At 53.5% G+C, this 23378-nt stretch overlaps 4 protein-coding genes across 4 annotated transcripts in view; 1 reads left to right on the forward strand and 3 right to left on the reverse strand.

Annotated features, from left to right (window-relative positions):
* The window catches only part of LOC116999522 (NAD(P)(+)--arginine ADP-ribosyltransferase 2-like), a 703496-nt gene that overhangs the window by 174921 nt on the left and 505197 nt on the right, over positions 1 to 23378 (forward strand). The window lies entirely within an intron of this gene.
* The window catches only part of LOC116994645 (erythroblast NAD(P)(+)--arginine ADP-ribosyltransferase-like), a 284339-nt gene that overhangs the window by 64128 nt on the left and 196833 nt on the right, over positions 1 to 23378 (reverse strand). The window lies entirely within an intron of this gene.
* Positions 3263 to 10109, reverse strand: LOC116994887 (5-oxoprolinase-like). Its single transcript, XM_033056846.2, has 4 exons — positions 9996 to 10109; positions 7311 to 7471; positions 5061 to 5158; positions 3263 to 3541 (listed from the first exon to the last, which is right to left on the reverse strand). The coding sequence occupies exons 1-4, from the start codon at positions 10037 to 10039 to the stop codon at positions 3308 to 3310; spliced, it is 537 nt and encodes a 178-aa protein (XP_032912737.1). The 5' UTR covers positions 10040 to 10109; the 3' UTR covers positions 3263 to 3307.
* The window catches only part of LOC116999217 (5-oxoprolinase-like), a 41873-nt gene continuing 28694 nt past the window's right edge, over positions 10200 to 23378 (reverse strand). The window contains exons 16-24 of the mRNA XM_033065603.1: positions 22570 to 22730; positions 20759 to 20860; positions 19249 to 19423; positions 18102 to 18286; positions 16282 to 16307; positions 15695 to 15800; positions 14166 to 14300; positions 12525 to 12674; positions 10200 to 10361 (exon numbers count right to left, since the gene is read on the reverse strand). Coding sequence (XP_032921494.1) covers positions 10200 to 10361; positions 12525 to 12674; positions 14166 to 14300; positions 15695 to 15800; positions 16282 to 16307; positions 18102 to 18286; positions 19249 to 19423; positions 20759 to 20860; positions 22570 to 22730 — 1202 coding nt within the window. The remainder of the gene's footprint in view (positions 10362 to 12524; positions 12675 to 14165; positions 14301 to 15694; positions 15801 to 16281; positions 16308 to 18101; positions 18287 to 19248; positions 19424 to 20758; positions 20861 to 22569; positions 22731 to 23378) is intronic.

The raw sequence follows: 23378 nt of genomic DNA on the forward strand, positions 1-23378 counted from the left end.
CAGCATTGATCCCATATTGGGGTCGGATCAGCCCAGTATTGATCTGACATTGATCCGGTATCAGTCCTGTACTGATCTGGTATTGATCCAGTGTCATTCCAGCATTGATCAGGTATTGGGACACAATTGGTGCCGTATTGATCCAGTATTGATCAAGTATAGATCCAGCATTGATCCCATATTGGGATCAGATCAGTCCAGTATTGATCTGATATTGATCCGGTATCAGTCCCACATTGATCTGGTATTGATCTGACATCATTCCAATATTGATCCAGCATTGATCTAATATTGGGGCAGGATCAGCCCAGTATTGATTTGATATTGATCCAGCGTCATTCCAGCATTGATCCAGCATTGATCAGGTATTGATCCAGTCTCAGCCCTGTATTGATCTGGTATTGATCAGGTATCAGTCCTGTATTGATCTGGTAATGATCCGGTATCATTCCAATAATTGATCCAGCACAGATTGGGCATTAACCCAGCATTGATCCAGCATTGATCTGTATTGATCTGATATTGATCTGTATTGATCCAGCAGTGATCCTGTATTGATCCAGTATTGATTCAATATTGATCCAGCATTAAACCAGCATTGATCCACTATTGATCTGATATTGATCTGTATTGATCCAGCAGTGATCCTGTATTGATCCAGTATTGATCCAGCATTAAACCAGCATTGATCCAGTATTGCCTCTGTATTGATCCAGTATTGATCCAGTATTGATCTAGCATTGATCTGACATTGCTTCTGTATTGATCCAGCATTGACCCAGCAGTGACACAGCACTGGCACAGTATTGATCCAGTATTGGTTCAGTATTGATCCAGCACTGATCCAGTATTGATTTGGTATTGATACGGTATTGTTCTAGCACTGGTCTGGTATTGATCTGGTATGGATCCGGTATTGATCCAGCACTGATCCAGAATTGATCTGGTATTGATCCAGCACTTCTCTGGCATTGATTTGTTATTGATCCAGTCCTGATCTGGTAATGATCCAGCACTGCTCTGGCATTGATTTGTTATTGATCCAGTCCTGATCTGGTAATGATCCAGCACTGCTCTGGCATTGATTTGTTATTGATCCAGCCCTGATCTGCCCCCACCCCGTACCGATCCAGCCCCTCCTGTGGGGCTGCCGCAGCCCCCAGGGCTCACAGGACCCCTCCCCATTCCAGAGTTTGGGGTCACTGGCTGGGTCACCTCCCCCAGCTCTGTGGGGCAGAGCCCTGGGGGGCTCCGTGGGGCTGGGGGGGGTCCCTGGGGGTCCCATCCCCCCCCCAAAACACCAGGCAGGAGCTGGGGGGCGCAGGAAGCTTTATTGGGGGAACTGGGGGAGACCCTAAAGGGGGGAGCGGGGGGGGGAGGGGCTGCCCTATGGATTGTGCGTATCTGGGGGGGGGGCTGCCCTATAGAGGGGTGGGGATCCCCTATAGAGGGGTGGGGCTGCCCTATAGAGGGGGGGGCTGCCCTATAGAGGAGTGGGGGGATCCCCTATAGAGGGGTGGGGCTGCCCTATAGAGGGGTGGGGGATGCCCTATAGAGGAGTGGGGGCTGCCCTATAGAGGAGTGGGGGCTGCCCTATAGAGGAGTGAGGGGATGCCCTATAGAGTGAGGGGCTGCCCTATAGAGGGGTGGGGGATCCCCTACAGAGGAGAGGGGCTGCCCTATAGAGGAGTGGGGGGCTGCCCTATAGAGGAGTGAGGGGGATCCCCTATAGAGGGGTGGGGCTGCCCTATAGAGGGGTGGGGGATGCCCTATAGAGGAGTGGGGGGATCCCCTATAGAGGGGTGGGGGGCTGCCCTATAGAGGAGTGGGGGGCTGCCCTATAGAGGGGTGGGGCTGCCCTATAGAGGGGTGGGGGCTGCCCTATAGAGGGGGGGCTGCCCTATAGAGGAGTGAGGGGGATCCCCTATAGAGGGGTGGGGGCTGCCCTATAGAGGAGTGGGGGGATCCCCTATAGAGGAGTGAGGGGCTGCCCTATAGAGTGGGGGCTGCCCTATAGAGGAGTGTGGGGGGATGCCCTATGGGCTGTGCGTATCAATGTGGGGCCACCCCATAGCGGGAGTGCAGAGCTGTGGGGTTTGGGGTCACCCCATAGGGATTTGGGGAGATTTTTGGGGTCACCTCACAGGAATTTTGAGAGATTTTTGGGATCACCCCATAGCAGGGAATTTTGGGGTCACCCCATAGGGATTTTGGGATTTTTGGGGTCACTCCATAGGGATTTTTGGGGAAACCCCATAGTGGGGATTTTTGGGGTCACCCCACAGGGATTTTGGGATTTTTGGGGCCACCCCATAGCGGTTTATGGGATTTTTGGGGTCATCCCATAGCAGGGATTTTGGGGTCACCCCATAGTGGGGATTTTGGGATTTTTGGGGTCACCCCACAGCGATTTTTGGGGTCACTCCATGACGGGGATTTTGGGGGGATTTCTGGGGCCACCCCATAGCGGTTTGAGGATATTTGGGGTCACCCTACAGGGATTTTGGGGGATTTTTGGGGTCACTCCATAGTGGGTTTGGGGTCATCCCATAGGGATTTTAGGAGATTTTGGGGGATTTTTGGGGTCACTCCATGGCGGGGATTTTTGGGGTCACCCTATAGCGGTTTTTGGGGTCAACCCATAGGGATTTTGGAGGATATTTGGGGTCACCCCATAGTGGGAATTTTGGGGTCACCCCACAGCGATTTTTGGGGTCACTCCATGACGGGGATTTTGGGGGGATTTTTGAGGTCACCCCATAGCGGTTTGAGGATATTTGGGGTCACCCCATAGTGGGGATTTGGGGAGATTTGGGGTCACCCCAGAATGATTTTTGGGCTCACCCTGTAGCGGATTTGGGGTCACCCCATATAGATTTAGGGGGATTTTTGGGGTCACCCCATAGCGGGGATTTTGGGATCACCCCATAGCAGGTTTTTGGGATTTTTGGGGTCACCCCATAGCGGATTTGGGGTCATACCACAGGGATTTTAGGGGATTTGGGGTTTTTTGGGGTTTTGGGGGTTTTTGGGGTTTTTTGGGGTTTTTGGGGTCACCCCACAGCTGTTCTGGAGTCACCCCACAGGGATTTTGGGGGGATTTGGGTTTTTTGGGGGTTTTTTGGGGTTTTTGGGGTCACCCCACAGCGATTTTTGGGGTCACCCCACAGGGATTTTGGGGGATCTTGGGGGATTTGGGGGATTTTGGGGGAGTTTGGGGTTTTTTTGGGTTTTTGGGGTTTTTGGGGTCACCCCACAGGGATTTGGGTTTTTTGGGGTTTTTTTGGGGTTTTTGGGGTTTTTGGGGTCACACCCCCTCCTGCGCCCGCCGGAACTCGAAGACGCTGCCGCGCTCCAGGAAGGTTTGTGGGGCGGGGGCGCCCCCGGGGTTTTGGGGTTTTTTGGGGGGTTTTTGGGGTTCCTGGGGGCTCCGGGGGGCCCAGAGGTCCTGGGGGTCCGGGGGGTCCCGGGGGGCGCCCCCAGACCCCTCCTCAGGGGGGCCGAAACCGCCCCCGCCCGGGGTCAGCAGGCGGAAAATGTCCTGGGGAGAGAGGGGGCAGGGGTCAGGGGTCAGGGGTCAAGTTTGGGGTTTGGGGTCAGAGATTTGGGGTCAGGGTTTGGGGTCAGGTTTGGGATCAGGGGTCAGGGTTTGGTGTTTGGGGTGAGGATTTGGGGTTTGGGGTTGGGTTTGGGGTTTAGGGTCAAGGTTTGGAGTCAGGGGTCAGGGGTCAGCGATTTGGGGTTTGGGGTCAGGGGTTAGGGTTTGGGGTCAAGTTTGGGGTTTGGGGTCAGGGTTGGGATCAGAGTTTCAGGTAAGGTTTGGGGTTTGGATTTGGGATCAGGTTTGGGGTCAAGGCTTGGGGGCAGGGTTTGAGGTCAGGTTTGAGGTCAGGGTTTGGGGTTTGGGGTCAGAGATTTGGGGTCAGGTTTGGGGTTTGGGGTCAAAATTTGGGGTCAGATATTTGGGGTCAGGATTGGGGGTCAGGGATTTGGGGTTTGCGGTTTGGGGTCAGGGTTTGGGATCAGGGTCAGGTTTGGGGTCAGGGTTTGGGGTTTGGGGTCAAGGTTTGGGGTTTGGGGTTTTTGGGATCAGGGGGGTTTTTTGGGTCGGGGTTTGAGGTGTTTGGGGTTTTTGGGGTCAGGGATTTGGGGTTTGAGGTCAGGTTTGGGGTCAGGTTTGGAGTTTGGGGTTTGGGGTCAGGATTTGGGGTTTGGGGTCAGGATTTGGGGTTTGGGGTTGGATTTGGGGTCAGGATTGGAGTCAGGGATTTGGGGTCAGGGGGGTTTTTGGGGTTTGGGGTTTGAGGTGTTGGGGGTTTTGGGTCAGGGGTCAGCAATTTGGGGTCGGGTTTGGGATTTAGGGTCAGGATTGGGGTGCAGGGCTTGGGGTTTGGGGTCAGGGTTTGGGGTCAGGATTTGGGGTGGGTTTGGGTGGTTTTGGGGATTTTTTTGGGGTTGTTTCGGGGTTATTTTTGGGGGTTTTGGGATGTTTGTGGGGTTGTTTTGGGGTTTTTTGGGTGTTTTTGGGGCTGGTTTGGGGGATGATTTTTGGGATGATTTTTGGGGTTATTTATGGGGTATTTTGGGGCTGTTTTGGAGTTGTTTTAGGGATTTTTGGAGGGTTATTTTTTAGGTTTTTGGGGTTATTTTGGGGTTAATTTTGGGGTTTTGGGGGTGGATTTTGGGGTTATTTTTGGGATTTTTTGGGGTTATTTTTTGGGGATTTTGGGAAATGATTTTTGGGGTTTTTGGGGTTATTTTTGGGTTATTTTTGGGGTTATTTTCGAGGTTTTTGGGGTTTTGGGGCTGGGTTTGGGGTTATTTTTGGGGTGATTTTGGGGTTTTGGGGATTTTTTTGGGGTCATTTTTGAGGTTTTGGAGGCTGATTTTGGGGTTATTTATGGGGTTTTGGGGTTATTTTGGGGTTATTTTTAAGGTTTTTGGGGTTTGGGGGATGATTTTTGGGATGATTTTTGGGGGATGATTTTGGGGTTATTTTTGGGATGGTTTTTGGGGTTATTTTGGGGTTATTTTGGGGTTTTTTGGTGGTTTTTGCTCACCCCTGGCTCCACAGACACCTGGCCCTTCCCCCCCACGTTGATCACTCGCCCGTCCCGGCGCAGCAGCAAATTCAGCCCCGGGGCCCCCGGGAGCCCCCCTGGAAAAGGAAAAAAATGGAAAATTTGAGGGGATTTAAGGGGATTTAAAGGGGATTTTAATGGGATTTTTGTGGGATTTTTTTGGGATTTTTTAGGGGATTTTTTTTGGATTTTTTTGGGATTTTTATGGGATTTTGGGGGGATTTTTGGGAGATTTTTTTGGGATTTTTAGGGGATTTTTTGGGGGATTTTTTGGGATTTTTTTTGGATTTTTATGGGATTTTGGGGGGATTTTTGGGAGATTTTTTTGGGATTTTTAGGGGATTTTTTTTTATTTTTAGGGGACTTTTAGGGGATTTTTTTTGGGATTTTTATAGGATTTTTAAGGGATTTTTATAGGATTTTTAGGGGATTTTTTTGGGATTTTTAGGGGATTTTTATGGGATTTTTTGGGGATTTTTGGGGGATTTTTGGGATATTTTTAGGGATATTTTAGGGATATTTTAGGGACAATTTGGGGAAATTTTAGGAATATTTTATGGCTAATTTCGGACTAATTTTGGGATATTTTAGGGTTAATTTAGAGATAATTTGGGGATATTTCAGGAATATTTTAGGGCTATTTTAGGGATGATTTTGGGATATTTTAGAGATAATTTTGGGATATTTTAGAGACATTTTAGGGATATTTTAGGACTAATTTAGGGATATTTCAGGGCTATTTTAAGGCTAATTTAGGGCTATTTTTGGGATACTTTTAGGGTTAATTTAGAGATAATTTTGGGATATTTTTGAGATAATTTAGAGATAATCAAGGGTAATTTACAGATAATTTCGGGATATTTTAGGGCTAATTTAAGGCCAATTTAGGACTATTTTCACAATATTTTAGAGATAATTTGGGGATATTTTTGGGATATTTTAGAGCTAATTTAGGGTTAATTTCAGTATACTTTAGAGATAATTTCGGGCTATTTTAGGACTATTTTAGGGCTACTTTAGAGCTATTTTCAGGCTATTTTAGTGCTAATTTTGGGCTATTTCAGGGTTGTTTTGGGCTCTCACCTGCCATGCTGTAGGGCCGGGTCACCCTGTGCTCGCTCAGCTGCTTTAGGGATATTTTAGAGATAACTTTGGGATATTTTAGAGCTAATTTAGGGCTATTTTTGGGCTATTTTAGGACTATTTTAGGGCTAATTTTGGGCTACTTTAGAGCTCATTTAGGGCTATTTTAGGGCTATTTTCAGACTATTTCAGGGCTGTTTTGGAGCTCACCCACCATGCCGTAGGGCTGGGTGACCCTGCGCTCGCTCAGCTGTTTTAGGGCTATTTTATGGATATTTTACAGATAATTTCAGTATATTTTAGAGCTGTGTTGGGCTCTCACCTGCCATGCCGTAGGGCCGGGTGACCCTGCGCTCGCTCAGCTGTTTTATGGATATTTTATGGATATTTTATGGATATTTTATTAATATTTTAGGGATAACTTTGGGATATTTTAGAGCTAATTTCAGGGCTGTTTGGGCTCTCACCTGCCATGCCGTAGGGCCGGGTGACCCTGCGCTCGCTCAGCTGTTTTATGGATATTTTATGGATATTTTATGGATATTTTATGGATATTTTATGGATATTTTATGGATATTTTATTAATATTTTAGGGATAACTTTGGGATATTTTAGAGCTAATTTCAGGGCTGTTTGGGCTCTCACCTGCCGTGCCGTAGGGCCGGGTGGCCCTGCGCTCACTCAGCTGTTTTAGGGATATTTTAGGGATATTTTATGGATATTTTACAGATAATTTCAGGCTATTTCAGGGCTGTTTCAGAGCTCACCTGCCGTGCCGTAGGGCCGGGTGACCCTGCGCTCGCTCAGCTGTGTTAGGGCTATTTTAGGGATATTTTACAGATAATTTCAGTATATTTTAGGGCTGTTTGGGCTCTCACCTGCCATGCCGTAGGGCCGGGTGGCCCTGCGCTCGCTCAGCTGTTTTATGGATATTTTATGGATATTTTATGGATATTTTATGGATATTTTATTAATATTTTACAGATAATTTCGGAATATTTTAGAGCTAATTTCAGGGCTGTTTTGGGCTCTCACCTGCCATGCCATAGGGCCGGGTCGCCCTGCGCTCGCTCAGCTGTTTTAGGGCTATTTTAGGGATATTTTACAGATAATTTCAGACTATTTTAGGGGTGTTTCAGAGCTCACCTGCCATGCCGTAGGGCCGGGTGGCCCTGCGCTCGCTCAGCACCGCCAGCTCTGCCCCCCTCCGGAACTGCAGCTCCCGGATCACCCCGTCCCCCCCCCGGCACCGCCCCGCGCCCCCCGAGCCCGCGCGCAGCTCGAAGCGCCGCAGCACCACGGGGTACCTGGGGGGAGGGAAACGGGGGGGTTAGGGACCCAGAAATTATCATAAAAACATCACCAAATTATCATAAAAACATCCCCAAATTAGCACAAAAATATCACAAAAATATCCCCAAAGTATCACAAAAATGTCACCAAAATATCACAAAAACATCTCCAAATTACCACAAAAATATCACAAAATTATCATTAAAATATCCCCAAATTATCCCCATATTATCCCCAAATTATCCCAAAAATTTCCCAAAATTATTCCCAAATTATCCCAAATTGTCCCAAAAATATCCCCAAATTATCACAAAAATATCCCCAAATTATCCCAAAATTATCCTGAAATTATCCCAAAATTATCCCCAAATTAACCCAAAAATATCCCAAAAAATCCCCAAAACATCCCGAAATTATCAAAAAACATCCCCAAATTATCACAAAAATATCCCCAAATTATCTCCAAATTATCCCAAAATTATCCCAAAATTATCCCAAAAAATCCAAAAAATATCCCAAAATTGTCCCAAAATTATCCCAAAATCACCCCAAATTATCCCTAAAATATCCCAAAAATATCCCAAAAATATCCCAAAATTATCCCTAAAATATTCCCCAATTATCCCAGAATTATCCCCAAATGATCACAAAATTATCCCCAAAATATCCCCAAATCACCCCAAGAACCCCAAACCCCGCCCTGAGCCCAGGAGCCCCCCTGGAACCCTGGAAATCCCCCCGGGACCCCCCAAAATCTCCCAGGAGCCCCCAAACCCCAAAATCCCAACCCCCAAACCCCCAAAACTCCAAACCCCAAACCTCACACCAAACCCCAAATCCCAAACCCCAAATCCCAAACCCCAGAACTAACCCCAAACCCCAAATCCCAAATCCCAAACCCCAGAACTAACCCCAAACCCCAAATCCCAAATCCCAAACCCCAGAATTAACCCCAAACCCCAAATCCCAAATCCCAAACACCCCAAACCCCAAAATCCCCCGGGGCCCCCAAACCCCAAAAAACCCCAGAACTGACCCCAAATCTCACCTCAATTCCAGGATTTCAGGATCAATAATTCTGGTGTTTGTCATGTGTGTGTGGGACCCCAAACCCCAAACCTGACCCCAAATCCCATAATCTCACCTCAGCTCCAGGATTTCGGGGTCAGTGATCCTGGTGTTTGTCGTGTGTGTGGACCCCAAACCCCAAACCCCAAACCCCAAATCCCAAATCCCATAATCTCACCTCAATTCCAGGATTTTGGGGTCAGTGATTCTTGTGTTTGTCATGTGTGTGTGGGACCCCAAACCCCAAACCCCAGAACTGACCCCATAACTGACCCCAAACCCCAATCCTGACCCTATAAACACACCTGAGCTCCAGGATTTCGGGGCCAGTAATTCTCATGTTTGTCATGTGTGTGTGGGACCCCAAGCCCCAAACCCCAAACCTGACCCCAGAACTGACTCCAAACTCACCTGAGCTCCAGTATTTTGGGGTCAGTGATTCTGGTGTTTGCCATGTGTGTATGGGACCCAAACCCCAAATCTCAAACCCCAAACCCCAAACCCCAAACCCCCAAACTCACCTCAATTCCAGTATCTCAGGGTCAGTGATCCTGGTGTTTGTCATGTGTGTGTGGGACCCCAAACCCCAGACCCCAAACCTGACCCCAAACTCCAAATCCCATAATCTCACCTCAATTCCAGTATCTCAGGATCAATAATTCTGGTGTTTGTCATGTGTGTGTGGGACCCCAAACCCCAAATCCCAAATCCCAAACCCTCAATCTCACCTCAATTCCAATATTTTGGGGTCAGTAATTCTGGTGTTTGTCATGTGTGTGTGGGACCCCAAATCCCAAACCCCAGACCTGACCCCAAACCCCAATCCTGACCCCAAATCCCATAAACTCACCTCAACTCCAGGATTTTGGGGTCAGTAATCCTGGTGTTTGTCATGTGTGTGGGACCCAAACCCCAAACCCCAGAACTCACCCCAAACCCCAGAACTGACCCCAAATCCCATAAACTCACCTCAGTTCCAGTATCTCAGGGTCAGTAATTCTCGTGTTTGTCATGTGTGTGTGGGACCCCAAACCCCAAATCTGACCCCAAACCCCAAATCCCAAATCCCAAACACCCCAAACCCCAACAATCCCAAACTCCAGAATTAACCCCAAACCCCAAATCCCAAACCCCAAAAACCACAAACCCCAAAATCCCCCGGGGACCCCAAACTCCAAAAAACCCCAGAACTGACCCCAAATCTCACCTCAATTCCAGGATTTTGGGGTCAGTAATTCTGGTGTTTGTCATGTGTGTGTGGGACCCCAAACCCCAAACCCCAAAAATCCCAACCCACAAACCCCAAACCCCAAACTGACCCCAAACCTGACCCCAAACCCCAAATCTCACCTCAATTCCAGTATCTCAGGGTCAGTGATCCTGGTGTTTGTCATGTGTGTGTGGGACACCAAACCCCAAACCCCAAACCCCAATCCTGACCCCAAACCCCAATCCTGACCCAAATCTCACCTCAATTCCAGGATTTCAGGATCAGTAATTCTGGTGTTTGTCATGTGTGTGTGGACCCAAACCCCAAACCCCAAATCCCATAAACTCACCTCAATTCCAGTATCTCAGGATCAGTGATCCTGGTGTTTGTCGTGTGTGTGGGACCCCAAACCCCAAACCCCAAACCCCAAACTGACCCCAAACCTGACCCCAAATCCCATAATCTCACCTCAGCTCCAGTATCTCAGGGTCAGTGATCCTGGTGTTTGTCATGTGCGTGTGGACCCCGCTCCGCCCCTCCCAGTGGGGCCCGGCCCCGGCGCCCCCCGCCACCGTCTCGTAGTACCCGCCCCGGTCCGAGCCGAACGTCACGTTGTTCATGCAGCCCTGGAACCAAATGTCCTATAAATACACCTGGGACCCCAAAACTAACCCCAAAAATACACACCAAAAATACATCCCAATAATACCCCAAAGTGATCCCAAAACTGACCCCAAACACTGATCCTAAACTGACCCCAAACACTGACCCCAAAACTGACCCCGGTGTTCATGCAGCCCTGAAACAAAAGTATCCCAAAAATACACCAGGGACCCCAAAAATGCACCCCAAAAATACACCTGGGACCCAAAAATATCCCAAAACTGACCCCAGAAGTGACCCCAGAAGTGACCCCAAAATTGACCCCAGAACTGACCCGAAAACTGACCCCAAAACTGACCCCAGAACTGACCCCAGAACTGACCCCAAAACTCATCCCAAAACTGACCCCAGAACCAACCCCAAAACTGATCCCAAAACTGACCCCAGAAGTGACCCCAGAACTGACCCCAAAATTGACCCCAGAACTGACCCGAAAACTGACCCCAGAACTGACCCTAAAACTGACCCCAGAACTGACCCCAGAACTGACCCCAGAACTGACCCCAGAACTGACCCCAAAACTGACCCCAGAACCGACCCCAAAACTGACCCCAGAACTGACCCTGGTGTTCATGCAGCCCTGAAACAAAAATATCCCAAATAGAACCATAAAAATACCCCAGAACTGATCCTAAAACTGACCCCAGAACTGACCCCGGTGTTCATGCAGCCCTGAAACCAAAAAACCCAAAATATCCCAAATGGAACCCCAAATAAAACCCCAAATGGAACCCCAAAACTGACCCCGTTGTTCATGCAGCCCTGAAACAAAAATATCCTATAAATACACCTGGGACTCCAAAAATGCACCCCAAAAATGCACCCCAAAAATACCCCAGAACTGATCCGGTGTTCACGCAGCCCTGGAACCAAAATACGCCAAAAATATCCGAAATGACACCCCAAAAACACACCTGGGACCCAAAAATACCCCAAAACTGACCCCAAACTGACCACAAAACTGACCCCAGAACTGACCCCAAAACTGACCCCAGAACCGACCCCAAAACTGACCCTGTTGTTCATGCAGCTCTGAAACAAAAACATCCTACAAATACACCTGGGACCCCAAAAATACACCCCAATAATACCCCAGAACTGATCCGGTGTTCATGCAGCCCTGGAACGAAATGTCCTATGAATACACTTGGGACCCCAAAACTAACCCCAAAAATACACCCCAAAAATACACCCCAAAAATACATCCCAAAAATACACCCCAAAAATACACCCCAAAAATACACCCCAAAAATACACCCCAAAAATACATCCCAAAAATACACCCCAATAATACCCCAGAACTGATCCGGTGTTCACGCAGCCCTGGAACCAAAATACGCCAAAAATATCCGAAATGACACCCCAAAAACACACCTGGGACCCAAAAATATCCCAAAACTGACCCCAAACTGACCACAAAACTGACCCCAAAACTGACCCCTGAACTGACCCCAAACACTGACCCCAAACTGACCCCGGTGTTCATGCAGCCCTGGAACCAAAAACACCCCAAAATATCCCAAATGGAACCCCAAAAATACACCTGGGACCCAAAAATACCCCAAATGCACCCAGACCATGGGACCCCGCCCTCACCTGTCCCTGTCCCCTCACCTGTGCTCACCTGTCCTTTTCACACCTGTCCCCTCCCCTCACCTGTCCCCTCCCCTGTCCCCACCTGTCCCCTCCCCTGTCCCTCACCTGTCCCCTCACCTGTCCCTGTCCCCTCACCTGTCCCTCACCTGTCCCCACTCTCACCTGTCCCCTCCCCTGTCCCCTCACCTGTCCCTGTCCCCTCACCTGTCCGCACTCTCACCTGTCCCCTCACCTGTCCCTCACCTGTCCCCTCCCCTCACCTGTGACGCCGCGCAGACGCCGAACGTGTGCAGCACCACGTCCTGTCCCTGTCCCTCACCTGTCCCCTCACCTATCCCTCACCTGTCCCTCCCCTGTCCCCTCACCTGTCCCTCACCTGTCCCCACTCTCACCTGTCCCCTCCCCTCTCTCACCTGTGAGGCCGCGCACACGCCGAACGCGCGCAGCACCACGTCCTGTCCCTGTCCCCATTCTCACCTGTCCCTGTCCCCTCACCTGTCCCTGTCCCTCACCTGTCCCTGTCCCCTCACCTGTGAGGCCGCGCAGACGCCGAACGCGCGCAGCACCACGTCCACCAGGCGCTGTGACGTCAGCACGTTCCCACCGACCACCGCGGCCTCGGGGGAGGGGTCCAGGATGGAGCCGGGCGGGATGAGCACCTGGACAGGTGCGAGGCAGCCCTGGGGGGGAGGGGGGTACACCTGAGTGCACCTGGGTACAGCTGAGATACACCTGGGTCACACCTGGGCACACCTGGGCACACCTGGGTACACCTGGGATACACCTGGGCACACCTGGGACACACCTGGGTACACCTGGGATACACCTGGGATACACCTGGGATACACCTGGGCACACCTGGGACACACCTGGGCACACCTGGGTACACCTGAGATACACCTGGGATACACCTGGGTACACCTGAGATACACCTGGGTACACCTGGGATACACCTGGGATACACCTGGGCACACCTGGGATACACCTGGGATACACCTGGGATACACCTGGGATACACCTGGGATACACCTGGGCACACCTGGGATACACCTGGGATACACCTGGGCACACCTGGGATACACCTGGGGCACACCTGGGTACACCTGGGATACACCTGGGCACACCTGGGACACACCTGGGTACACCTGGGATACACCTGGGCACACCTGGGACACACCTGGGGACACCCTGAGGTCCCCAGGGAGGGGATGTCGGGGGATTTGGGGTCTCACCTGGTTCAGGGGGATTTGAGGTGCTCAGGCTGGATTTGAGGTGCTATAGGACATTTTTGGGGTGGGTTTGGGGTGTATTTGGGATTTGGGGTGTATTTCGGGTTTTGGGGTGTATTTTGGGGTTCAGGCTGTTTTGGGGTGCATTTTGGGGTGTATTTAGGATATTTTGGGGTCCCACCTGGTTGAGGGGGATGTCGTGCCCCACCAGGCACCGCAGGCAGGGATCAGGGGTTTGGGTTTGGGGAGGATTTGGGGTTTGGGGTGTATTTGGGGTTTGGGGGTGTATTTTGGGGTTCAGGCTGTTTTGGGATATATTTAGGGGTGTATTTAGGATATTTTTGGGGTCCCACCTGGTTCATGGGGATTTGGGGTTTATTTGGGGTTTGTTTGGGGTGGATTTCAGGTGTGTTTGGGGTTTGGGGCGCTCAGGCTGTTTTTGGGGTGCTATGGGGTGTGTTTGGGGTCTCACCTGGTCCAGGACGTTTTGGGGTGCTCAGGGTGGGTTTGGGGTGGATTTTGGGGTCTCCCCTGGTTCAGGGGGATTTGGGGTTTATTTGGGGTTTATTTGGGATGTGTTTGGGATGTGTTTGGGGTTGGGAATGTTTTGGGGTGCTCAGGCTGGATTTGAGGTGCTATAGGACATTTTTGGGGTGGGTTTGGGGTGTATTTGGGGTTTTGGGTGTATTTTGGGGTTCAGGCGGTTTTGGGGGTGTATTTTGGGGTGTATTTAGGACATTTTTGGGGTCCCACCTGGTTGAGGGGGATGTCGTGCCCCACCAGGCACCGCAGGCAGTGATCAGGGGTTGGGTTTGGGGAGGATTTGGGGTTTGGGGTGTATTTGGGATTTGAGGTGTATTTTGGGGTTCAGGCTGTTTTGGGGTGCTATAGGATATTTTGGGGTGCTATAGGATATTTTTGGGGTGTATTTTGGGGTCCCACCTGGTTGAGGGGGATGTCGTGCCCCACCAGGCACCGCAGGCAGTAGATCAGCGCGCTCAGGGTGATCGCTCGGGGCGCGTTGCAGTTCCCCAAAACCTCGGGGCCCGTCCCCCCAAAATCGAACACGGCGCTGCCCTGGGGGTCACGGGGGGGTCACTGTACCCCAAAACTGGGGGTGACCCCAAAACCCAGCCAGAACCTGAGGGTGACCCCAAAACCCTCCCAGAGACGAGCGTGACCCCAAAACCCACCAGGGCCTGGGGGTGATCCCAAAATCCGGGGATGACCCCAACCCCAGGGGAGACCCCAAATGTGTCCCCAAATGTGACCCCAAAACCCCAGGGGTGTCCCCAGGGGTCTCCCCCTGTTTCCCACCCCATCTGGGTTCCACTCCCATTTAGGGTCCCCCTCCCCAATTTGGGGTCCCCAGGGGTGTCCCCAAAGGTGTTCCCCTGTGCCACCTCTTTGGGGTCCCCCCCCCATATTTGGGATTCCCTCCCCCCCAATTTGGGGTCTCCTCATGCCCCCCCTCACCTCCTTGGGGTCTCCCCCTAATTTGGGGTCCCCCTGTGTCCCCCTCCCACTTCTTTGGGATCCCCCCCACATTTGGGATTCCCCCCCCCCCCCCAATTTGGGGTCCCCCCACCTCTTTGAGCCCCCCCCCCCGTATTTGGGATTCCCTCCCCCAATTTGGGGTCCCCAAAAAATTTGGGGTCCCCTCACCTTTTTGGGATCCCCCCCCCATTTAGGTTTCCTCCCAATTTAGGGTCCCCCTCCCCAATTTGGGATCCTTCCCAAATTTGGATTCCCCCCCAAATATGGGATCCCCCCATGTCTTTGGGGTCTCCCCCCCCCCAGTTTGCGATTCCCTCCTCCCATTTGGGATCTCCCCACAATTTGGGATTCCCCTCCCCAATTTGGGGTCTCCCCCAATTTAGGGTCCTACCCCCCCCAGTTTGGGATTCACCCCCTCAATTTGGGGTCCCCTCATCTCTCTGGGGTCCCGCCTCCCCATTTGGGATCCCCCCGCAATTTAGGGTTCCCCCTCCTCAATTTAGGGTTCCCCTCATTGAGGGTCCCCCCAATTTAGGGGTTCCCCCCCAGTTTAGGATCCCCCCCCCAATTTGGGGCTCCCCTCCCTCTTTGGGATCCCCCCCCACATTTTGGATTCACCCCCCGTTTGGGGTCCTCCCTCAATTTAGGGTCAGCCTCCCCAATTTGGGGGTCCCTCCCCTCATTTGGGGTCTCCCCTTCCAATTAGGGATCCCCCTCCCCCAATTCAGAGTCTCCCCCCATTTGGGATCCCCCCCCCATTTGGGAATCCCCCCTCCAATTTGGGGTCCCCCCCTCAATTTAGGGGTCCCCCTCATTTGAGATCTCCCCCCAGTTTGGGGTCCCCCCCTCAATTTGGGGTCCTCCACCCAATTTGGGGTCCCTGCATTTGGGATTCCCGTCCCCAGTTTAGGGTCCCCCCCCAATTTGGGGTCCCCCCTTTTTGGGATTCCCCCCCCAATTTGGGGTCCCCCCACCTCTTTGGGGTCCAGCTCCACGCGCAGCCGGATCGGGGTCCCGTCGTCCATCGAGTCCTCGGCCTGGAGCAGCGACCCCCAGCGCGCGGCCACGGCCCGGAGCGTGTCCCTGACTGCCACCTCAGCATTGTCCTGGGGACAGGGACACCCCAAAAACCCCAAATCATCACAGGGACACCCCAAAATCATCACAGGGACACCCCAAAATCACAGCGTGTCCCTGACTGCCACCTCGGCGTTGTCCTGGGGACAGGGGACACAGGGACACCCCAAAATTATATACAGGGGTCACAGGGACACCCCAAATCACAGCGTGTCACAGACTGACACCTCGGCATTGTCCTGGGGACAGGGACACCCCAAAAACCCCAAAATCATCACAGGGACACCCCAAAATCCCAGTGTGTCCCTAACTGCCACCTCGGCATTGTCCTAAAGGGGACAGGGACACCCCAAAATTATATTGGGACCCCAAAATCATCACAGGGACACCCCAAATCACAGCGTGTCCCTAACGGCGACTTCAGCATTATCCTGGGGACAGGGACACCCCAAATCATCACAGGGACACCCCAAATCACAGCGTGTCACGGACTGCCACCTCGGCATTGTCCTAAAGGGGACACCCCAAAATCATCACAGAGGGGTCACAGGGACACCCCAAATCACAGCGTGTCACACACTGACACCTCGGCATTGTCCTAAAGGGGACAGGGACACCCCAAAAAACCCAAAATTATATACAGGGGTCAGGGGACACCCCAAAATCACAGCGTGTCCCTGACTGCCACCTCGGCATTGTCCTGGCGACAGGGACACAGGGACACCCCAAAATCACAGCGTGTCCCTAACGGCCACCTCGGCATTGTCCTGGGGACAGGGGCACCCCAAAACCCCAAAATTATACAGGGGTCACAGGGACACCCCAAATCACAGCGAGTCCCATACGGCCACCTCGGCATTGTCCTAAAGGGGACACCCCAAAACCCCAAAATCATCACAGGGACACCCCAAAATCACAGCGTGTCCCTGACTGCCACCTCGGCGTTGTCCTGGGGACAGGGGACACAGGGACACCCCAAATCACAGCATGTCACAGACTGACACCTCGGCATTGTCCTGGGGACAGGGACACCCCAAATCATCACAGAGGGGTCACAGGGACACCCCAAATCACAGTGTGTCACACACTGCCACCTCGGCATTGTCCTGGGGACAGGGGACCCCAAAATCATCACAGGGACACCAAACCCAAACCCCAAAATCACAGCGTGTCCCTAATGGGCTCTGGGTTTTGGGGCTGGTTTGGGGATATTTTTGGGGCGGTTTTGGGGATGTTTTTGGGGTTATTTTGGGAGATTCTTGGGGTTATTTTGGGATATTTTTGGGGTTATTTTGGGATATTTTTGGGGTTATTTTGGGAGATTTTGGGAGTTATTTTGGGGGATTTTGGGAGTTATTTTGGGAGATTTTGGGGGTTATTTTGGGGTCTCACCTGCACATATCCCATATAAGCCTGCACGGCCTCCAGCCCGCAGTGCCCGATCAGCTCTGGGCTTTGGGACCGGTTTAGGATTATTTAGGATATTTCAGGATATTTCAGGATATTTTAGGATTATTTAGGATTATTTAGGATTATCTCACCTGCACATATCCCATGTAGGCCTGCACGGCCTCCAGCCCGATCAGCTCTGGGCTTTGGGGCCGTTTTTAGGATATTTTAGGATATTTTAGGATATTTTTTGGGTTATTTTGGGATGTTTTTGGGATGTTATTTTGGGGTCTCACCTGCACATATCCCATATAAACCTGCACCACCTCCAACCCGATCAGCTCTGGGCTTTGGGACCGTTTTTAAGATATTTTAGGATATTTTAGGATATTTTAGGATATTTTAGGATTATCTCACCTGCACATATCCCATGTACGCCTGCACGATCAGCTCTGGGCTTTGGGGTCGTTTTTATGATATTTTATGATATTTTAGGATTATTTAGGATTATTTAGGATTATCTCACCTGCACATATCCCATGTAGGCCTGCACGGCCTCCAGCCCGCAGTGCCCGATCAGCTCTGGGCTTTGGGGTTAATTTAGGATATTTTAGGATTATTTAGGATTATTTAGGATTATCTCACCTGCACGTATCCCATGTAGGCCTGCACGGCCTCCAGCCCGCAGTGCCCGATCAGCTCTGGGCTTTGGGGTTAATTTAGGATATTTTAGGATATTTTTGGGGTTAATTTGGGATATTTTAGGATTATCTCACCTGCACGTATCCCATATAAGCCTGCACGGCCTCCAGCCCGCAGTGCCCGATCAGCTCTGGGCTTTGGGGCTGGTTTAGGATATTTCAGGATTATTTAGGATTATTTAGGATTATTTAGGATTATTTAGGATTATCTCACCTGCACATATCCCATGTACGCCTGCACCGCCTCCAGCCCGCAGTGCCCGATCAGCTCCCGCACCAGCCCGATCCCTTTCTGGTTCGCCGCCACCTGCGCCCTCAGGTCCGCCAGGTTGTCCCGCAGGTTCCGCGTGCCCGAGCAGCCGGGGACAGCGCCCGGGGCCAGCAGCGCCTCGGTGACAGCTGGGGACAGCGACAGGGACAGGGACAGTGAGGGGACAGCGCCCGGGGCCAGCAGCGCCTCGGTGACAGCTGGGGACAGTGAGGGGACAGGGACAGTGAGGGGACAGCGCCCGGGGCCAGCAGCGCCTCGGTGACAGCTGGGGACAGCGACAGGGACAGTGACAGTGAGGGGACAGAGCCCGGGGCCAGCAGCGCCTCGGTGACAGCTGGGGACAGCGACAGGGACAGGGACAGTGAGGGGACACTCAGGGGACAGCGCCCGGGGCCAGCAGCGCCTCGGTGACAGCTGGGGACAGTGACAGGGACCATGAGGGGACAGGGACAGTGAGGGGACAGGGACAGAGCCCGGGGCCAGCAGCGCCTTGGTGACAGCTGGGGACAGTGAAGGGACAATGACAGTGAGGGGACAGGGACAGTGAGAGGACAGGGACAGGGAAAGGGACAGGGACACCCCCCACGGCCACCTTCATGTCCCTGCCACATCTCTACTGTCCGCACCACGTCCCCAATATCCCCAGTGTCCCCAATGTCCCCAGCCCTGTCCCCATGTCCCCACTGTCCCTACCCTGCTCCTGGAACTGTCCCCGTGTCACCAGTCTGAAGGACACGAACACGGCCCCGTGTCCCCATGTCCCCATGTCCCCAGTGTCCCCAGTGTCCCCAGTGTCCCCAATGTCCCCAGTGTCCCCATGTCCCCATGCCCGTACCCTGCTCCTGGAAGTCCCCAGCTGTCACCAGTTTGAAGGACGCGAACACGGCCCAGTGTCCCCAGTGTCCCCAATCCCCTCAATGTCCCCATGTCCCCAGTGATGTCCCCAGTGTCCCCATGCCTGTACCCTGCTCCTGGAACTGTCCCCGTGTCATCAGTTTGAAGGACACGAACACGGCCCCATGTCCCCAATGTCCCCATGTCCCCAGTGTCCCCAATGTCCCCAGTGTCCCCAGTGTCCCCATGCCCGTACCCTGCTCCTGGAACTGTCCCCGTGTCACCAGTTTGAAGGACACGAACACGGCGCCCTCCTGGCGCAGGCTCTGCGAGTGCGGGGGCATCGAGCCGGGGGTGCTGCCCCCGACATCGGCGTGGTGACCCCGGCTGGCCACGAAGAACACGGGGCGGGGCTGGCCCGGCCAGAACACCTGCGACAGGTAAGGGACAGGTGAGGGACAGGTAAGGGACAGGTGAGAGTCACAGACAGAACACGGGGCGGGGCTGGCCCGGCCAGAACACCTGGGCAGGTAAGGGACAGGTGAGACAGGGACAGAACACCTGGGCAGGTAAGGGACAGGTGAGACAGGGACAGAACACCTGGGACAGGTGAGGGACAGGTAAGGGACAGGTGAGACAGGGACAGGTGAGACAGGACAGAACACCTGCGACAGGTGAGACAGGACAGGTGAGACAGGGACAGAACACCTGGGCAGGTAAGGGACAGGTGAGACAGGGACAGAACACCTGGGCAGGTAAGGGACAAGTAAGGGACAGGTGAGATAAGACAGGTGAGACAGGTGAGACAGGTGAGAGTCACAGACAGAACACGGGGCGGGGCTGGCCCGGCCAGAACACCTGGGACAGGTGAGGGACAGGTAAGGGACAGGTGAGGGACAGGTGAGGGACAGGTGAGACAGGTGAGAGTCACAGACAGAACACCTGGGACAGGTAAGGGACAGGTGAGGGACAGGTAAGGGACAGGCGAGACAGGTGAGAGTCACAGACAGAACACGGGGTGGGGCTGGTCCAGCCAGAACACCTGGGGCAGGTGAGACAGGTGAGGCAGGTACAGAACACCTGGGACAGGTGAGACAGAGACAGAACATGGGGTGCGGCTGGCCCAGCCAGAACACCTGCACAGGTGAGACAGGTGAGTCAGGGACAGAACACCTGGGACAGGTAAGGGACAGGTAAGGGACAAGTAAGGGACAGGTGAGACAGGTGAGAGTCACAGACAGAACACAGGGCGGGGTTGGCCCGGCCAGAACACCTGGGACAGGTAAGGGACAGGTAAGGGACAGGTGAGAGTCAGGGACAGAACACCTGGGATAGGTGAGACAGGGACAGAACACCTGGAGGGACACGGGGTCACCTGGGGCAGACAGGGGTGTTCCAAGTGTCCTGGGTGTACCCAGGTGTGCCCAGGTGTGCCCAGGTGTATCCCAGGTGTCCCCATGTCCCCCCAGGTGCACTCACAGGTGTGATGACGGTCAGGTCGGGCAGGTGACTGTCCCCAAACCCCCCCAGGTGTGCCCAGGTGTATCTCAGGTGTATCTCAGGTGTCCCCATGTCCCCCCAGGTGCACTCACAGGTGTGATGACGGTCAGGTCGGGCAGGTGACTGTCCCCAAACCCCCCCAGGTGTACCCAGGTGTATCCCAGGTGTGCCCAGGTGTGCCCAGGTGTGCTCAGGTGTGCCCAGGTGTATCTCAGGTGTATCTCAGATCCCCCAGGTGTGTCCCATGTCCCCCCAGGTGCACTCACAGGTGTGATGACGGTCAGGTCGGGCAGGTGGCTCCCCCCCGCCCGCGGGTGGTTGCTCAGGATGACGTCGCCCTCGCGCAGCTCCGGGCCCAGCTCCCGGATCTGGGGGGGGGGGGGGCAGAGACCCCGAAACATCAATGGGGCACCTCAAAATATCCCAAATTCACCCCAAAATATCGACAGGGACTCCCCAAAATATCCCAAATAATCCCCAAAATATCCCAAATATCCCCAAAATATCAACAAGGACTCCCCAAAATATCCCAAAATATTCCCAAAAACACCCCACAATCATCCAAAATACCAACAGAGCACCCCAAAATATCGCAAAATATCCCCAAAATATCAACAGGGACCCCAAAATATCAAAATAATCCCCAAAATATCCCTAAAATATCCTCAAAATATCAACAGGGACTCCCCAAAATATCCCAAATAATCCCCAAAATATCCCCAAAATATCTCCAAATATCAACAGGGACCCCAAAATATCCCAAAAAATCACCCCAAAATTACTCCAAATTACCCAAAATATCCCAAAATACAAACAGGGCACCCCAAAATATCCCCAAAATCACCCAGAATTACCCCAAAATTACCCCAAAATCCCCAAAATATCCACAAAATCACCCCAAAATCACCCAAAATACAAATGGGGACTCCAAAATCACCCCAAAATCCCTCAAAATCCAACCAGGAGCCTCCAAAATCACCCCAAAATACAAACGGGGATCCCAAAATCACCCCAAAATCCCTCAAAATCCAACCAGGAACCCCCAAAATCCCCAAAAATCACCCCAAAATATCCCCAAAATCATCCAAAATACAAACGGGAACCCCCAAATCCCCCCAAATCCCCAAAATCCAAGCAGGACTGCCAAACCCCCCCCCCCCAAAAATGCCCCCAGGACCCCCCCCAAATTTCACTTGGGACCCCCTCCAAAACTCCCTGAGACCCCCTGGGACCCCCCAAACCCCTCTGGGACCCCCAAAATCCCCCCTCAAATCCCCCCAAATCCCCCTGGGACCCCCCAAATACTCCCTGGGACCCCTCCAAAACCCCTCCAACCCCCCCCAAATCCACCTGGGACCCCCTGAGACCCCTCAAATCTCCCCCAAAACCTTCCAGGACCCTCCCAAATCCTCCTGGGACCCCCTCAATCCCCCCCAGATCCACCTGGGACCCCCCAAATCCCCTTGAAACCCCTCAAAATCCCTTCAGGACACCCTGGGACCCCCCAAATCCCCCCCAGATCCACCTGGGACCCCCCAAATTCCCCCAATTTCCCCTGACCTGGAACTGCACGACTCCTGCATGGTCCTGGGACCCCCCAAATCCTCCCGGGACCCCCCAAATCCCTCTGGGACCCCCGGGACTCCCCAGTTTCCCCTGACCTGGAACTGCACGGCTCCTGCATGGCCCTGGGACCCCCCAAATCCCCCCCAGACCCCCCCAAATCCCCTTGAAACCCCTCAAAATCCCTTCAGGACACCCTGGGACCCTCCAAATCCCCCCCAGATCCCCTCAGGACCCCCCCAAATCCCCCCCATTCCCCCTGACCTGGAACTGCATGGCTCCTGCATGGCCCTGGGACCCCCCCAAATCCTCCTGGGACCCCCCAAATCTTCTTGAGACTCCTCAAAATCCCTTCAGGAACCCCTGGGACCCTCCAAATCCCCCCCAGATCCCCCCAGGACCCCCCCAAATCCCCCCAATTTCCCCTGACCTGGAACTGCACGGCCTCCTGCATGGCCCTGGGACCCCCCAAATCCCCCCAGGACCCCCCCAAATTCCCCTGATTTGCCCTGACCTGGAACTGCACGGCCTCCTGCATGGCCCCCAGGTGCACGGGGATGTGGGGGGCGTTGGACACGAGCCCCCCGTCGGGCCCGAACAGGGCGCACGAGAAGTCGAGGCGCTCCTTGATGTTGGTGGAGATGGCCGTGCGCTGCAGGGTGCGCCCCATCTGCTCTGCGGGACCCCAGAACGGGCAGGGGGCTCGGGGGGCGGCCTGGCACCGCCCTGGGACCACCCTGGGACCACCCAGAGACCCCCGGGGGCACCCAGAGACCACCAGGACCAACCAGAGACCCCTGGGACCACCCTGGGACCACCAGGACCACCCCGGGATCTCCAACCCATCTGCTCTGCGGGACCCCAAAATGGGGAGGGGGCTCGGAGGGCGGCCTGGGAACACCCTGGGACCACCCTGGGACCACCCAGAGATCCCCGGGACCACTCTGGGACCACCCTGAAACCCCCGGGGGCACCCAGAGACCCCTGGGACCACCCCAGAGACCACCAGGACCACCCCGGGACCACCCCGAGATCCCTCTAGGACCCCCAACCCATCTGCTCTGTGGGACCCCAGAACGGGGAGGGGGCTCGGAGGGCGGCCTGGGAACGCCCTGGGACCACCCAGAGACGCCCGGGGGCACCCAGAGACCACCAGGACCACCCTGGGATCTCCAGTGCATCTGCTCTGGGGGACCCCAAAATGGGGAGGGGGCTCGAGGGGTGGCCTGGGAACACCCTGGGACCACCCAGAGACCCCTGGGGGCACTCAGAGACCACCAGGATCACCCTGGGACCACCCCAGAGACCACCCCAGAGACCTCC

The sequence above is a fragment of the Catharus ustulatus genome, chromosome 1 (genome assembly GCF_009819885.2).
Source record: "Catharus ustulatus isolate bCatUst1 chromosome 1, bCatUst1.pri.v2, whole genome shotgun sequence".
NCBI classification, from domain to species: domain Eukaryota; kingdom Metazoa; phylum Chordata; class Aves; order Passeriformes; family Turdidae; genus Catharus; species Catharus ustulatus.

Coding starts and splice junctions, on each gene's coding strand:
- LOC116994887 (XM_033056846.2), bottom strand. CDS start 10,039: ATGACAAACACCAGAATTACTGATCCTGAAATCCTGGAATTGAG. Junction 7,472..9,995: donor CCTGAAATCCTGGAATTGAG/GTGAGATTTGGG, acceptor CCCTCCCCCCAG/GTACCCCGTGGTGCTGCGGC. Junction 3,542..5,060: donor AGGTGTCTGTGGAGCCAGGG/GTGAGCAAAAAC, acceptor CTCTCTCCCCAG/GACATTTTCCGCCTGCTGAC.